Source organism: Rhipicephalus microplus, chromosome 1 (assembly GCF_043290135.1).
Source record: "Rhipicephalus microplus isolate Deutch F79 chromosome 1, USDA_Rmic, whole genome shotgun sequence".
Taxonomy (NCBI): domain Eukaryota; kingdom Metazoa; phylum Arthropoda; class Arachnida; order Ixodida; family Ixodidae; genus Rhipicephalus; species Rhipicephalus microplus.
Window position 1 is genome coordinate 108,301,475 of NC_134700.1, and position 16,123 is coordinate 108,317,597.

General features: G+C 46.6%; 1 protein-coding gene across 6 annotated transcripts in view; it reads right to left on the reverse strand.

The window, feature by feature from the left end:
• The window catches only part of LOC142796415 (uncharacterized), a 157,212-nt gene that overhangs the window by 97,485 nt on the left and 43,604 nt on the right, over positions 1 to 16,123 (reverse strand). For 4 of the 6 annotated variants that reach the window (XR_012893826.1, XM_075886928.1, XM_075886946.1 and 1 more), the window contains exon 3: positions 2,973 to 3,106. The exons of the other annotated variants lie outside the window; for them this stretch is intronic. Coding sequence is in view for 3 of the 4 variants with exons in the window: in XM_075886928.1 (XP_075743043.1) it covers positions 2,973 to 3,106 (134 nt within the window). In the remaining variant the exon portion in view is untranslated. The remainder of the gene's footprint in view (positions 1 to 2,972; positions 3,107 to 16,123) is intronic. 6 annotated transcript variants of the gene reach the window in all.

Genomic DNA, 16,123 nt, shown 5'->3' on the forward strand with positions numbered 1-16,123 from the left:
GTGTCCTGGTAAGAAACTAGTGCATGGCGGAGGGCAGGAATTCGTTCAGATATGAGGTCGTCGAATATCATAGGCGTGAAATTGTTATACAAGTAGGTGGACGACAACGACGTAAATAAAAATCAGGTGGCGAACTTACGGTCAGGGCAGAAACTTTATGATCGGCCGGCAGTGTCAGACGCACAAGCGGCATGCTGCGAGCAGTAATTTGCGCCAAAAACTAAAATTAGAACGGAAAATGAAGTTCGGTGGTTCTTGCCTATCACGGCTGTCTTCGGGTACGTGACATTGCGCGTCATGGTAACGTCGGAAATCGGCGCAGCAACATCCTCACAATCGGTTACTGAACGCAATGGTGACAGTGGTACTTGAACAGTGGCTTGCGGTGGAACTCGAAGAAAATCGACGAAGCGTACCAGGGTGAGCTGGCAGAAGTTCTATTTGAGAACGAGAATAGTGTGAGCCGAAGAACTCTTTCAGAGCAGTCAATAAGCGCAGCGTGGGTGGTCAGAAAGTCGATTTCGAAATCGAGGTCAAGAATGAATGAATGAATAAAAATACTTTATTTAATGTCAGGCAGTGGCTCTCGGGCAAGGCGGGAGAGAAAATGATTAAATCTTGCCTTTTCCCACATTCCATCATTTTTAGTAGAGAAACAGAACTGAAGTTTGATGCTCACAAATTGTTATTCGCGCTGTGGATATTTCAAGCACGGCCGGAGTATTACCATTGGCTGGATGGACGGTAGGTGCAAATGCAGGTGTCGCAAAAGTCTGAGTTAATCACAGATATTAGATGCGAAGTGGCTCATGATGGAGTTCTATCTGGTGTGCGCGTGGCTAGACCAATCGGAATTACGGAGGTCTGAGCTCAGCACAGATATCAAATGAGAAGCAGCTTATGACGAAGTTCAATGCGGTATGCATGCGGTGTGACCACGCTTACAGCGCAAGCGCAAACTCTCCCCTCTCGCATGAGCGCGCGTTGGTGTGAGAGCAATCTTCTCACCTGATCGGTGCGAGGAAATGGGGGATTGAGGAGGTGGCGTGAGCGCTGCCTCCACTCCACACATCACCTAACGTCAGTGACTGCGCCATAGCCAATCTCTCTCTCACCACATTACCCCTCCTTGTTTAGGTACAAGGCTCCACTTAGGAGGTACACAGGCTCAGTCACTACGCCGACATCGCTGTTGTCATGAGCTCCAACATCTGCATCAGCGCCAGTTTTAGTAATCACTTAACACCTGCCGACAAGCGGAGCAGTGGGTGGAACAGCAGAAGGCTTGACGCGCTGAGGGGCAACGTTAACGTCGGCAAGCGGACCCCGAGCTCCAATCTAAAGATGCCCAGTGCAAACAAAATCATGGGCAGGAAACAGCTACGTATGAAACACTGACATCGAAACCAAGCATCAGCGTTGAGCCAACGCGCCGGCTGCGCACAGAACGTGAGTCCAACGCTCACGAAGCGACTCGCTGTACAACGGAGGGTACACACTGCGTTTAAAGGTGTGACTAAATTCCACCTCACAAACAGGGTACATGGCGGCAGCATCTCGGTGCACTTCAAAATATTACGCTCGTTGGGCGTGTATTTTAAGGCGAAGCTTCTTATACCTCTCTCACACGGCTACCACCGAACTCTGTTAAACTCCGTCAACGCAAAGCTCCGCTCGGTAGTTCGACAGAGATGTAGTTGTATCAGTGTCACACGGCAAGGACGAGGTTGTAATAGTTGCCGCAAGGGCGCTAAGCCGGCGCTGTTTGAGTTTCACAAAAGTATCCCGATTTCTTATCTAGGTACTTTTTAGTGAGTCTTCGTTATGCGAATTTTACAAAAACATAAGTAGAAGCAAACAAAGCATTAAAATTATTTCGAATGGAAACACATTCGCTAATTGTAGCCATGCTGGCAGCGACACTGGCCACCTTGTGCCTGGCGCTATGTTTGTTTACAATTGCGCTGTGCTCGGTGACCAGTTGGCTTTGTAGTCCATGTACCAAAGTTCTTGTGTTTCCTTCTCTCGTGAGGGCATCCCAAGTTACCCTTTAATTAGGTCTGGTCCCATTACTCATTCGTGCAGCCGTCGAAGCCGGTGACTATGATGCAGCGCTGTCAGTCATTCCTCTCCCGGGCACACGCAAACACGGCGACGACAACAACCGCACGCATGAACGATGTCCTCCACACCGCGCAAAAGAGACACACGTTATGAATGTAAACAGTTGACAGAAGTCTGTCTGGTTTGGTATGAAACTGGGAGATGATTTAGAACCAAAAGTTTTGAAGAAATCCGACGTTTTGAAACCGACTTGGTTTCTTCCTCAGAGGCGACTGCGGTGGCTACGTAGTAGCTGCGTCTTCAAAGCACTCGCGGGGTGGATAATAACCCCCCCCCCCTCTTTCTCTCGTTTTGCGTTGGAGCACAGTCCGTGTGTATACACTGGGGGAATGGTCCCGAGAGAGTGGTGGATGTTATGGGCTGTCCTCTGTATGTGCCATGACTCGAGTAACAACCTTCTTCTCCAGTTCGGCTAGCTTTCATATAATTCCCGCCGGTTTTTTCCCTCACCCACTGTGCTCTCTTCTTTTCTCTTAAGGTTACACCTATCATTTTACTTTTCATCGCTCGCTGTGACCTGCTGACTGTCAGCTGAATCCTCGTTATAACCCTCCATATTTCTGCTTCGTAGGCAAGTACCAGCAAGATACCGATGCAGAAGAAATCATATGCGCAGGATATATATGTGATGTAATGCATTTACCACTGCTGCAGTGCAATCGCACTTGATTTGATTCCTCTAAAATAGGGCACATAACCAGTCTGGGGGATTAGCCAAGATAGAATAGCATAATTCCTCTATGAACACTACAAAAATTTCCGCTAAGCACTTCTTTGCCATGATTCCAATTCACCTTCTCAGTTCATGACAACGTTATTTAAAATGTGAAAATATATTACTATCTTACCTGTAGTCATACTGCCATCCTGCTGATTTCCTATCTTTCTTGCCGTCCAGCGTGCACTCGGTGCAGCTGTCATTGTAGGTGCTTCGTCTCTACCTCCTTCTTTCTTCAAATCAATAGTTACAGTGTAATAGGTACTGTAACAAAAGATTTTAACTTTCACAAAGGCAGATCTTTTGGTGTGACAGTGCGCGCATGGTAGGGGAAAGGACCTATAATTGAAGACCACGCAAGGGAAATTCTACGCAACCATTTTTTTTTTCAGAAGAAATTACGGTCACACTTACGCTGCCTGCTGTGAATCTGCTGAGCGCCCGCCTATGAGAACTGTTAGAAAGCACTTATGCGAATGTAGCAAGTCATCCCCAGCTCCACAAGATTTTCCCGTACCTAACATGCTAATACGACGCTTACGCCACGGCACACGGAGACTTCAGATAACGCTGCATTTATGGCGCAGACTCACTATGAATTTTCGCAATATCACACACGATTCGGGCGCGCCGCGACTACTGTGGCCTGGGTGCTTATATACCGTGTACACTTATAGCCGCATGTCTTTCGAGCGTTTTCAGTGCTAGCGTTCGGCATATATAGTCAACAGGCGTTGGGCAGCAATTAGCCACATCTCAACTGCTCACAAACGCATCTATTATAAGTACCACTACATACAATCCGTATAAGGCTACGATCGATAACGACGACTGCACAGTTAGGTATGCTTCCAAACTAAAATTTCGTGCCCATTTATTCTGCACTCCGGGTCAAATCCTGGCTAGAATACATAGAGCAGTAAATTGTGACAAGTTATGGTTACTGCTAGTGAGTTGGGACCCGCCACAGAAGTCAAGTGATTATGGTGCTCGACTGCTCACCCGTAGACCGCAGGATTGAAACCAGGTAGCAGCAGCTAAATTTTCGATGGAAATGAAGATGCAGCAGCCTATTTTAGTTGCACGCTAAATAATCCTAGGTGGTAAATACCTGGAGTCCTCCACTACGGCGCCATTTATAAAGAGATCGTGGTTTCGGGATGGTAAACGCCAACAGTTATTGCATCAATAATTATCAGTCAGTTTGATACACTTGTCCTAGAGTAAGCAGAACAGCTATAAGTGCTATCAGCGTAGCGTGCTGTGAGCGTAGCATGTACTCAACTTTTAATGACACGCATACCGTGATTCTTATGTTTGGACGTCTCATTTACCACATATATCTCCACATATATCAAACTGGGCATTGCATGAAGCGAACGGACGATGAAATTAAATTGCACGTCCAAATATGACAATCATGACATGCATATTATGTAAAACATGACTTCATTCTACGCTCATAGCGCGCTCACGGGCGTTTTGCTAGCTCGACATATACCAAATTTGGTATTACGTGGCGTGAATATGATACTGGTGGAAAGTATGATACTGGTGCAAAATATGACAAACATGAGATGCAAACATGGCAAACATGAGATGCATGAGAACAACATGACTACATGCTACGCTCATGATGCGCTCGCAGCCGTTTCGCTAGCTTCGCACGTGCTAAACTCAGTATTACGTGACGTGAACTGATGACGAAGGTTATTAACACGTCGATACATCATAATCATGACACTGAAGTGATTTACGACCTACTTTACGTCCGCCTCGTAATGTTGCGCTGATTTTAACGTGACATATCAACACTCCTCATTCCTGTGCCACTTTTCTTTTAAGGGGTGAAGCTCCTCTTGGTTTAACCTTGACACGCGTTACGCGTAACCAAAAGAAGAGACGGGAAAGAAAAGAACGCTTAAGAAATGCATGAACATTCATTGTCTTGTTTGTTAAATGGCGTTACTCTGCCGCTACTCTCTGAAGTGCCGTGACTCCCCGATTAACTGCTGCGCACGCTTCACCTGAGTGAACAGACAACAAGTGCTTCTCTCAGTCTCCTGGATAGTCGTCGTACGTGGCGAATCTTTGGTTGGGCATGGACGAAGCAGAGCGGTGGGCACGTAGAAGTTTACACTCGGCTTCTATGGCCTGTTGTCGTCAGCATTACCCGCTTGCCGTCTGCATTCTCGAACGCAATCAGACACACGGACAGATGGACGGACTGGCGCTTCAACCCACTCATCATAATTAACTTTGTGGATATGTTGTGATTTTTTTTTGCTTCTGGCTAGTAGGACGACAGTGTCGGAGGTGGCGTCTCGGCCGTCATTGACACCTTCGATGCCGCCAAGGCGTCACCACGATGGACAGATTTTTGCTGGTACCTCGGCTACTTGTACATGTCGGAACATTGGGCCTGGCTGGCCGACTTCATCATCTTTCACTTTTGGTGAATTTATGTAATTTGCTGATTCTCCACCTGCACGGCAAGAATTTTCGTCCAACACGATGACGTCCATGTTGTCCTTGCATTGCACCATGGTTTCATGTTGAGCTCGAGTGAAATCTTTCGCGGAATTCTCCTCTACTGTATCTTTCGATTCCCGCGTTGACGAGAGCTTGATCTTCGGGTCTTTTCTCAAGCGTTTTGAATTGTTCGTCCCTCGCGCTTCGTCAGTGTTCTCGATGATGAGGTCGTACAGGGGGATTGTAATGCAAAGGAGAGTAACTTTCTCGCAGAAGTAAGGTTCTTCCGCACAAAAACAGTGGTTCTTCCGCACAAAAACAGTGGAGTTTATTGCGTCTCCTAAAACTTTGATCCTCCTTCCCGCTTTTTTTCCACGTAGTGTTGGCGTTCCCTTTTCGACACCTTTTTGACGCGTTGTCATAAGTGCACCTACACTAGGAAATTTGTTCTCGCTTTTCAGCTGCACAAAACCGTTTCTGACGTCTTCATCATCTTTTGGTGGCGCATGCACAAAGGCTACTTGATGGGTTTCTCCAGCGCCTCCTCTATTTTTTTTTCTTGCCCGGGCGAGCGCTCTCTTCAGGCCGTCGAGCGCGCGCTCAATATCCATTTACTGCTGCCACATGATGGCGCTGCGCGAGTAGACTGCGGGATGCTGGCGCTGAACGGCCGTGCATATCAGCGAGCTCGCGAATTTGTGTTTTCATGCGAATTAATTTGCAGTCATGCTTCTTGATGGCTTTCGCGGATGCAAGGAGAATTAAAGGTAACACAAACATGGCGGCGCACTGTTTTCACCTGGCTCTGTCAAGCCGTGCTACCGGTTCGATATATTCGTTCGAGTTTTCTACCATTCGTGTTTTATTTTCTCTCTAAAGCAATCGCAACCTCTGTATACAATACTGCTGTGTACCATTCAGCATATTTGACAGAAAAAATCTCATTTTCTTTTTTTTCATTTCTCATTAGTTACAACAACAACAAAAAATCGCCTGCGGCGACTGAAAGGCAAAAACTATCCTCGTTTACTTCCGACTCAATATACTGAATGTAACCTACTTCCCTTCTGCAAATTTCTCCGCCCAACAAGGTTATCTTACTGCCTCAAGGATTGGAGACAATGCTCTCTTTCTGCCCATCAGCTGGTCATGCACTGCACTCATGATCGGGCCATTTCAACCAAGCGAAGATGTTATATGATGCCGTAAGATATGTGACTTTTTGATACATCTCATACATTTATGATATGTGGCATCATATGATGACGTTTTCACGTAATGATGATTTCTTGCATCACTCGTGTTCACACCGCCAACGCAAGAAGGCGCTGGATGCCACCGGCGATCAATTTTCGCTTTTGATGAGGCATTTCAACCTATCGCCTTAATGCTTATATTGATTGATATGGGGGGTTTTAACATCCCAAAACCACCATATGATTATGAGAGACGCCGTAATGGAGGGCTACGGAAATTTCAACCTCCTGGGGTTTTTTAACACCCCCCCCCCCAAATCTGAGCACACGGGCCTATAACATCTCCGCCTCCATCGGAAATGCAGCCGCCGCAATCTCTATTCGATCCCGCGACCTGCTAGTCAGCAGCCGAGTATCTTAGCCCCTATACCACAGCGGTGGGGCTATCGCCTTAATGCACTGTGCAACTGTAGCCTCATGAAATTGCAGCTTCCGCTCTTGCTCGGGGAGAGCATGCTTTCAGTAATCAGGCAGAACTATTGGTCTCATAATAATTGTTCGTACTACACTATAATATGTAGCCGCCATTTACAACCTAAGCATTTTGCAGTTTATAAGTAGCGGTGGCTGAATACTACCCGTCACGTTTGGCAACATGGCAATCCCTACAACTAAATGGGAGTGCGCTGCACCGGAACAGTCAACAATTGAGTCTGCCAGTAATAACACTGCCCCGTGATCACACCTGTGTGCAACGCTACAATTACGCCCCGAATCTGAATGGGAACCCATGGGCACCATTCAGGCATTCGGCTATTTTATGCTCGCTATGGAATAAAGACACCAAAAGGAAGAAGAAAGAAACAGAGCTGAGCAGCCGGATATTAAGGCTATAACAATCTATCCACGAATACACAGACAATCTCAAGCAACTGACCACAGGCTGCATTTTTCATGCCTCTCACGTGGGCTCAAGTTGAGAGTTTGCATTAAACTACATACTCTAAAAGCACCTTTTCAAAACATCGGCGATGATCACAGAGATCTTGCCGCTTATGGAGCTTTTCTAGTTTATTTCACAAATATTTCATTGCTTAAGCTATCAAATGATGAAATCACTTGCCATAGTTCCTCATTTTGTGACACTTGCTTTTTCACGGCGGCAACACATGTGATGCTTTGCAAAGGAACGGATGATGACCTATATCCCTGGAACCAGTCTAGTGGCATTTTGTGTTATTTAGTGCATGAACTGCAGGCTTGAGCCTAATGTGCTACGCAACTAAAGAGTATCAAGCGTCGGACACATTAGGCACCTAAGCTTTTAATATTAGCTCCTGGCAAATGCTTCTCTCAAAAATTGAATTTGAGTTAGTCAAAAAATTCTCAGTCGAGCGAACGCCAAGGGGACCAAATGATCTTCCGCGGATTACTGGCATCAGTTATTTGGTATCGGCATAGTAGACGATGTGCGCTCGCCTAGATAAGTAATCGCGAACGACTTATGTCTTTGACATTATCTAGGTGTCGAGAACAACAAGTGCTTGACGATTATCGGTTTTAAGTTTCCATTACATCCTAAACAATGCGAATGCAGCCGAAAACTGAGCGGCAAAGCAGCTTCGAACGCAGCCGCGGCATTCGTTTGCGCGAGAAACGACACGGCGGCATTTATACTCCTGTCGCGGCACCTGGCGGTGAAACACCGCACTAGCAATGATGGTCACTTCCAATTGAAATCCGCTTCTTCGCCCAAGCACTCAAAAACTATGGGAGGGGCTGGTTTTTGCTGCTTCCTAAAGACATGTGTCTGCCTTGTGTCCAGTATTTCCGCATTTAAAAGATATAGTTAGACGAGTACGTATAAAGTTGGTTTGAAAACTGTCAGTGCGATGACCCACTAGATTACACTAAAGGGTTGTGTTACAGTCAGCTTATACTTTGCTCTGTATGCTTATTTTCTTCAGGTGCCGAATTTCTAGAACCTTTGGACTTTCTCTCTTGATCTCAGATGGATGCATGCCAGCCTGTGTTTCCAACAATTGATCGGCCAATTCACGCATGCCTTCAAGCGACTAAGCTCTCCCCGCTTTCAAGTACGACAGGCTTGGGTGGCAACTCGTGAGAAATCGCTCTTTTTAAAGAGCTATCATGGCTCACCGTACTCCTATGCTGGCCCTGAAAGTTCCTACTATCTGTCCGAACACTGGCTAAGTCATGCGGGGTACTCCATAGACGGATGGATGGATTGATATGGCTGTACCCTTTAGATCGAGTGTTGGCTAACGCCACCAACCCGCAACCGTAAGATTTGTTTTATTTCCTTTAAACAGTGAGGTTGAGGACTCGGACTTTGCAGTGAATCGTTTAATTTTAACTCGTTCCTTGACTTTAGCCACCAATCAGATAACCTCCTCCTAGTAATTCTACCCGCTTAAAATCTATTTTGCCCTCCCTGTCCCTAAACCTCAGTGCTTTGAAAAGCTCTATGCCATTATCTTGAACTATAGGGTGAAGCCGTTTACAGATCATTATCACGTGTTCGGCGGTTTTCTCTTCCTCTCCACACCATACCGTGTCTACCCCTTCGTAGTTGGCCCGATATGTCTTGGTTCGCAATACTCCCGTCAATGCCTCAAACAGTAGAAAACTACCCCGAGTATTATCATAGAACATTTGCTTGGCAATTTCCTGCTTAAACGTTCGATAGATCTTTAGAGCGGACTTCTTAATCATGCCAATTCTCCACATGTCAGTCTCCGTTTCCTTCACTTTCTTCTTAACCGATAGTTCTTTTTGGTTTGGCCACCTGCTGTTTTCTAAGTATTTACCAGTCAACTTCCTGGTTCGCTTCCTCCATTTTGTATCAGAATTCTTCATGTACAAGAAGCTGAATACCTTCCTATCCCAACGCTCCTCCCCTATTTCTCTCAATCACTTGTCAAATTTTATCTTGGTGCTAGCTTCCCTGCCCTCAAATGATGTCCATCCAATATCACCTTGTACTCCTTGATTTGGTGTATTCCCGTGAGCTCCTAAGGCAAGCTTCCTATTTCACGTTGCTTCATTTCTAATCTTGCTTGAACTTCTGATCTCATGCACAAGACCGCATTGCCGAACGTCAGACCAAGAACCATGACCCCTTTCCATATTCCTCTCACAACATCATACCTATTCTAATTCCGCAGTGCCCCTTTTTTCATCCCCGCTGCATTCCTGTTACCTTTAGTCGTCACGTATATTTCGTGTTCCCTTAGGTACTCGGTCCCATTGCTCATCCATACGCCCAAATATTTGTATTTATCTGTTATCTTTAGCGTGACCTCCTGTATTCTAACCTCACTACCTTCATTATCTATAAAAATCATGACTGCTGATTTTTCCTTACTGAATCTGTAATCTAACCTATCTCCCTCGTTACCGCAGATGTCCATCAATCTCTGCAAATCTTCCTTGTTGTTGGCCATTAGCACTATATCATCTGCGTACATTAATGCTGGTAGTGCCTGATCAATAAGTTTTCCTTGTTTGACTAAAGAGAGGTTGAAGCCGAGTCCACTTCCCTCTAATTTGGCCTCTAGTTTTTGTAGGTACATCATGAATAACAAGGGTGACAGAGGACACCCCTGCCTAAACCCTCGATTTACCTCTGCAAGCTTGAATACCTTTTTTCCACTTTATAACTGACTTGTTACCTTTATACACAGCATTTAAAAGATCAGTGACTCCACCTTCTGCACCTAATGTGTCCGGTATTCCCCACAAGTCCTCTTGAACCACGCTATCGTACGCTCTGCTGATATCAAAAAATGCTAGCCACTGGGGCCTGTGTTCCTTTTCAGCTATTTCGATGCACTGCGTCAATGAGAACAGATTGTCTTCCAACCTCCTGTGTTTCCAAAACCCATTCTGTAGTTCCCCCAGCACCCCCTCATCCTTTATCCATGCTTGCAGTCACCGCCAGCCTGTAGATCACTGATGTCACTGTTATAGGACAGCAGTTGTTTGTCAGCTTTGTCCCCCTTTGCTTTATAGATAATGCTCATCCTGCTAAGTCCATCCATCGGAAAATTCACCATCGATTATTACTTTGCTCACAGCCTCTCTCAAGCCTGCTTAGATAGACTTCGAACCTGATTTTTTTATCAGCATAATTGAAATGCCATCTTGGCCTGTTGATGTACTACTAACACCCTTCTCAGCCCTTTCCACTCTCGTTGTAGAAATTGAGCAGTTGCGCCACTTGATTCACCCTTGTCTATTATGGTGCACAAAGTGTTTTTTTGTTGAAATTTTTGTGCCAACCTTGATCTTATACATTCATTAGCTTCGTCCCCTTCGAGCGTAGCAACTCGTGTTGTAGTTATAAACCTCTGCTCTAGGCTTGTCTAATTTCTTAGGGAGTTTAGAAGGTTCCAACATTTTCCAGCGGCCTTTCTATCTTTTTATGTACTTCTGCCAGCCACTGAGCTCCCTTTCTTCTAATGTTTTCGTTGATCAGAAAGGATGCATTTCTTTTACAGCTTATAAAGATTTCCCATTTTCTTTCAACATCATCTGTCGGTTCACCCCACTGTTTAGCATGTCTGTGTTCCCTAGAGGATTCCTGACGTTTCGCTATGGCTCTCTTAATTCCTCATTCCACCAACTCTTGCGTTTGTGTCTTCTTTTCCGGTGTGACTTGTCACATGCCTTAGCAAGCCCTAGCTGAAGCAGTCTAATTATAAGCGTTTATGTCCACCCTGTTTTATTATCCTCAGTGATTACTTTCTCAATTTGTTCAGTAGCTATTTCTATTTGCCTTTCTGAAGAAAAATTTTTCTGTAGTTGCTCATCTTGTCTCCTTCCCTCTTTCACTGCTCTTCGAGAACTTAGCTTGATACGTTTATGACCACAACCCAGACTTCCGGAGCCACATTCATCTATGCGCATTCCCCCGAGCCTATCATATATACTATGTGATATCAGTGCGTAATCTATCATCGACTGCTGCATTCTTACCTCCCAGGTTATTTGCCCTTCACACTTCTCGATACTGTTGCAAATGATCAAATCATGCCTTTCACGCATACCCATGAACATTTTGCCTGTTGGGTCGGTATACCCATCTATATCTTCTATGTGAGTATTCATGTCTCCTATTATAGTTATCTCGCACTCTCTTCCTTTTACCTTCATGTCCTTTGATATACACCGTACCATTGCCTGGTTTTCCTCTCTGGCCTTTGCTCCCGTCCACAAGTACACGAAACCAAGGAATGTCATTTGACCTGCCACTTTCCCTTTCAGCCATAAATGTTCCTTGCACTCCTGCTTGACCCTTTGCCAGTCTGTGCTTTTATGAATGAATGCCCCAATACCACCCCCCTTTCTGCTGCCTTCTGTTCTATTACAATATTCCCACGCGTAGTCCGGATTGTTCGAAGGTTGTTCCATGTCCCTGAGATGTGTTTCTACAAAATCGGATACCATAGGCCTCTCTTCTCTTAGGTGTTCTTCTATCTCTTCCCACTTCAGCCTGTTCCTACCACTCTGCATGTTAATACACCCTATGTCTGAATTGGCTCGGCGCTCGTGGCTACGTGTATTTCTGCCCCGGACTCTACCTATCTTAGATAGTGCTGCCACTTTGGAATCGTATCTGTCCATGCCACCTGTCAAAGAGTCTCCCTGATTGTTTTTCTCGTTACTAGCAATGCTGCACCCCGAAGGGCCCGCGTGCCTCCCAAAAAAGCTACTGCACGTCCTGCAAGTAGCCGACCCACCTCATGACCTAGCCGCCCATCGTAATGAATCCCGTCTCGTTGAAAACCACCCAGCTATGCCCACCCACCCACCAACCAACTAGCCCAAATAGCCGTTCTTCCACCTATGCACTTCTCTGTTTATTTGCACCACCTCAAAGCCTTTGTCTCGACTCATCCGTCATATCTCTCGGTGCGTTGACAACCACTCTTTGCAGGTTGCCGTCATGCACCGGTACCACCAGTATCGTGCATATCACTACCTGTACCTGAGAAGTGACGCGCATGTAATCAACCCATTTCGCCAGTGTGGTCACTAGCCCTGTCATTTCTTCATTTAAAACATCGCTTAAACCGCCTGAAATTATCACGAGGTTTCGTCTATCAGCTGTAGGTTTGAGTTTTGCGCTCGCTTGCCTCATGAATGCTTCCAGCTTGCGTCCTGGGAACATCCCTACTGCAACCCTTTTGTCACCCCTTACCCTCTATTTGATTGCTTCTGCGCATTGATTTAAATTCGAGTCCCCAGCGATTATCACATGCTGTGACTTTTCAGCTGGAGCGTCCTGCTCCTGGGGGTCACTTCCACCTCTGGCGCCGGCTGCTTTGTCCCCTGCCAGCTCCACCACTACTTCGCTGAAGCTGGGCCTTGCTACAATTGAACCGGCTGAATCTGTTTTAGATGCGGAGCATCTAATACTCGAGGCTTGTAGTGCGGCGCCGTCCGCAAGCTTCCTCCTCCTTCTTCCACCATCTGTGCATCCCTTCCTCCTCTACACACCGCGCGCGCTTCACTCCTCCACCATCTGTGCACCCTTCCTCCTCTACACACCGCGTGCGCTTCTCCTCTTCACGAACATTCGCTAGCTGTATAATGTAGCGCGCATGCGCCGTCACGCTTCGAGAACATCGGCAGCTGACGCGCGCGCATGCGCCGTCGCGCTTCGAAAACATCAGCAGCTGACGCGCGCGCATGCGCCGTTGCGCTTCTCCCCCTTCTCGAACATTCGACAGCTGACAGTGCATGCGCCGTCGCGCTGTATATATACTCAAGGTCGGTGCTCGCTCACTCAGTTGCCGCTCGTCGGTTGGTTTGTACGGCGCGTCGACGTCCGAGGTCGCAATGATCGACGTCCCTTCGACCAGCACCGGCCAAAGTGGCATCTAAAAGCCATCGTGCCCAAAGTTCGTCGCAATAAATAAACACCGCCCTTTCGCATACGTGTCGTACGTGTTCACTCATTTAACACCCCTCCTACAACCACGTTAACCAATTTAGCCAGCGACCCAAGTAAGTCGCAATTTAACACCCCATTTCCCAACCACGTTAACCAGTTTAGCCATCGACCCAAGTAAGTCGCACTTTAATACCCCGTTAACCAATTATATGCTCCGCATCCTCCTCAGTGTTCCCCCGAGGGAAGCTGCGGGCAATTTTTTTTCAAACTTGTTTGCTGTTTCTTCTCCGCCGTTCTGGTTGGCGGTACCCTACTGTTCTCTCCGTCGGCCGCTCTTTTGTTCACCTTGGCTAGTGCTTCCTCGGTGGACTTCAGCCTTTCTCCCAATGCTTTGTTTTGTCTTGCTATGTCGCCAATGCAGTCTCCTGCTCGGTGATTTTCATCACAAGTTCACTCTGGGCAACCATCATTTTCTTTATTTTTACTCTCGACCTCAAATTTCCTACACTTCGCGTGAGCCTCCTCTCTATTCGTTCTGCACTTGGGTCAGTTTTCAAACCCACCCCGCATCCTGAACACTTTACAGCCTTTTTAACCATGTCTTGATGACACCAATTGTACTTATGACTTGTCTCACTTGATTACAAAACATGATCCCTGCCCTACGAAAAAGAGAAGGTCTGAGCTCTACTACAAAAATTTGCGTGTTCATAATTCGTGCACCTCCCCCACGGGGTGGCAAGAGACGCAAAGAATTGAACCCACACGCAAACACACATACTAGTAAATACCTGGTGACTGACCCCCGAAAAGCCGTACAATGTAATATGTGCTACAAAGATTTTAACTGCTTCCTTAATAATTATAAAGGCAAGCTTAAAACATGCAAAACCACCTATCTGAGCAGTCGATTGGGAGCGCTCAAAAAACACGTCCGTCCATCGTTCCAGTCTGAACTGAACTGAAAGGACGCTAGGGGTGCACTTTTCGGAAAAGGGCGCCCCGAGCACCGCGGACGTGAACTACAGTCTGCCGCTATTGTGAGGGCACCGCAGCAGACGACGCAGGCTGTGTGTCTCAGCGACGCTGATGCGCGTTTCTTGCAGTGCACACAGACACCTCTTGCGTTCCTGCAGGACGCGGACCGCGTCGGGAGGGCACGTTGATAAGAGTTTCTTGGAGGCCGGGTCCATGCATCGCCAGTCATAACAAACCAAGCCGCTCGTCCAACCCGTTGAAGGGTACAAATTATTGCTCATTGTGCAGCGGAAGCAGCTCAGAAAACTTATCGCAGAGTACTAGGAGCTCGTTCAAGCTAGAAAGCGGTGCGATTGCAGTGGATAAGACGGAAAACTAGCCGCCAACACAAACATCGCAGCACTCACGCATTTGACGGTTCGCTTTCTATGCCCTCATGATGGCGTTACCTATCCCACGCTTGTTTGCGAAACGAAACTGACGTAAAGCTCACCGTCATGTGGCGTATTTACAAAGGGTCTTTAGTGGTCTCACCATCACCTAGCTTTCCCCTTTCGAAATCTGTTTTGAAATCTTTCCACAGTACATCTGAATAGCTTCAGCAGAGCAGCTTTCAGTTCCGTATAGTTGGCCGCAGTGGTCGCTGTCAGACTTTTGTATACACTGAGCGCTTCGCCACTTAAGCAAGTAGTCAAATCAGTTTCCCATTGATGCTCTGGCTAATTCTGCCTCCTAGCAATCACCCCAAATCTGCGAAGTAACGCATCAAGGTAGCCCTTCCTCTCTTCTACCGCTAGGAGCGGTTCAAGCTAACGCTATTATCTTCCCTTTCGCTAGTCAACTCTAGCCTGGATGGGGTTTTCACATCGTCGCAGCGAACGGAGCCGTACGAGTTATATCTCGTGCTTCCTCTGCCTTTCTCTCTCAGCCATTTTAGCTTGCATGGCCCCTTGCGCCTCTTTCTTTCTTCGCCCTCTCATCCACCAGCTTTTCGTTCTCCAGCTCCAATTTCAATTGCTGCGCTCTTTCTTCTTTCGCCGTCTCAGCTGGAATTCATCTCTCTCAAGCTCAGGTGTTTTTTTTTCTGTTTTGGCTATTTCAACCGCCAACCTTTCACTTTCCAACCTAGCTACCTTTTTCTTCTTTCACTCTAGATTTTCCCATTTTTCCTTCTGGTTAAGCCACTTTCGTAGCTCGGCAGCAAAAAGACCCATCTTTTCACCAAAAGCAACCAACTTCTCAAGGCACATGCCGCCTCTCTAATCAAGCCCAGCTGTTGGCTCAAAATAACTGCCCAACTCTGTCTACCTCTACACTTTATACATTCGGTAATGAAAATGCGTGCAGCGTCAAAAAACTTGTTTTGATAGCACTATCAAACTCGAGGCTTCTTCTCCTTACCTTGAACACACTGTGCACTAACAATCGTCACAACACCCATTAATTAAGGGGCTGATCACCGCGGTGATTCCAGGGGCTGACGTGTTCACCCCTCCGAACGCACAACGAAGGAGCCGACAATCTGTAGTTAGCCCTTTGAGTATGCTAGCGAACTCCGACTATGATCCAAAAAACGAGGCATCGCCAGGGGTTCATAACAAAACAAAAACATAGTCTCGGATACAGCAGAACAAACAAAATACAAACATGCACAATCGGCAATGATACAATCTGCATGGAACTCCGACACGTTCTAAACAACGGGCACCAGCG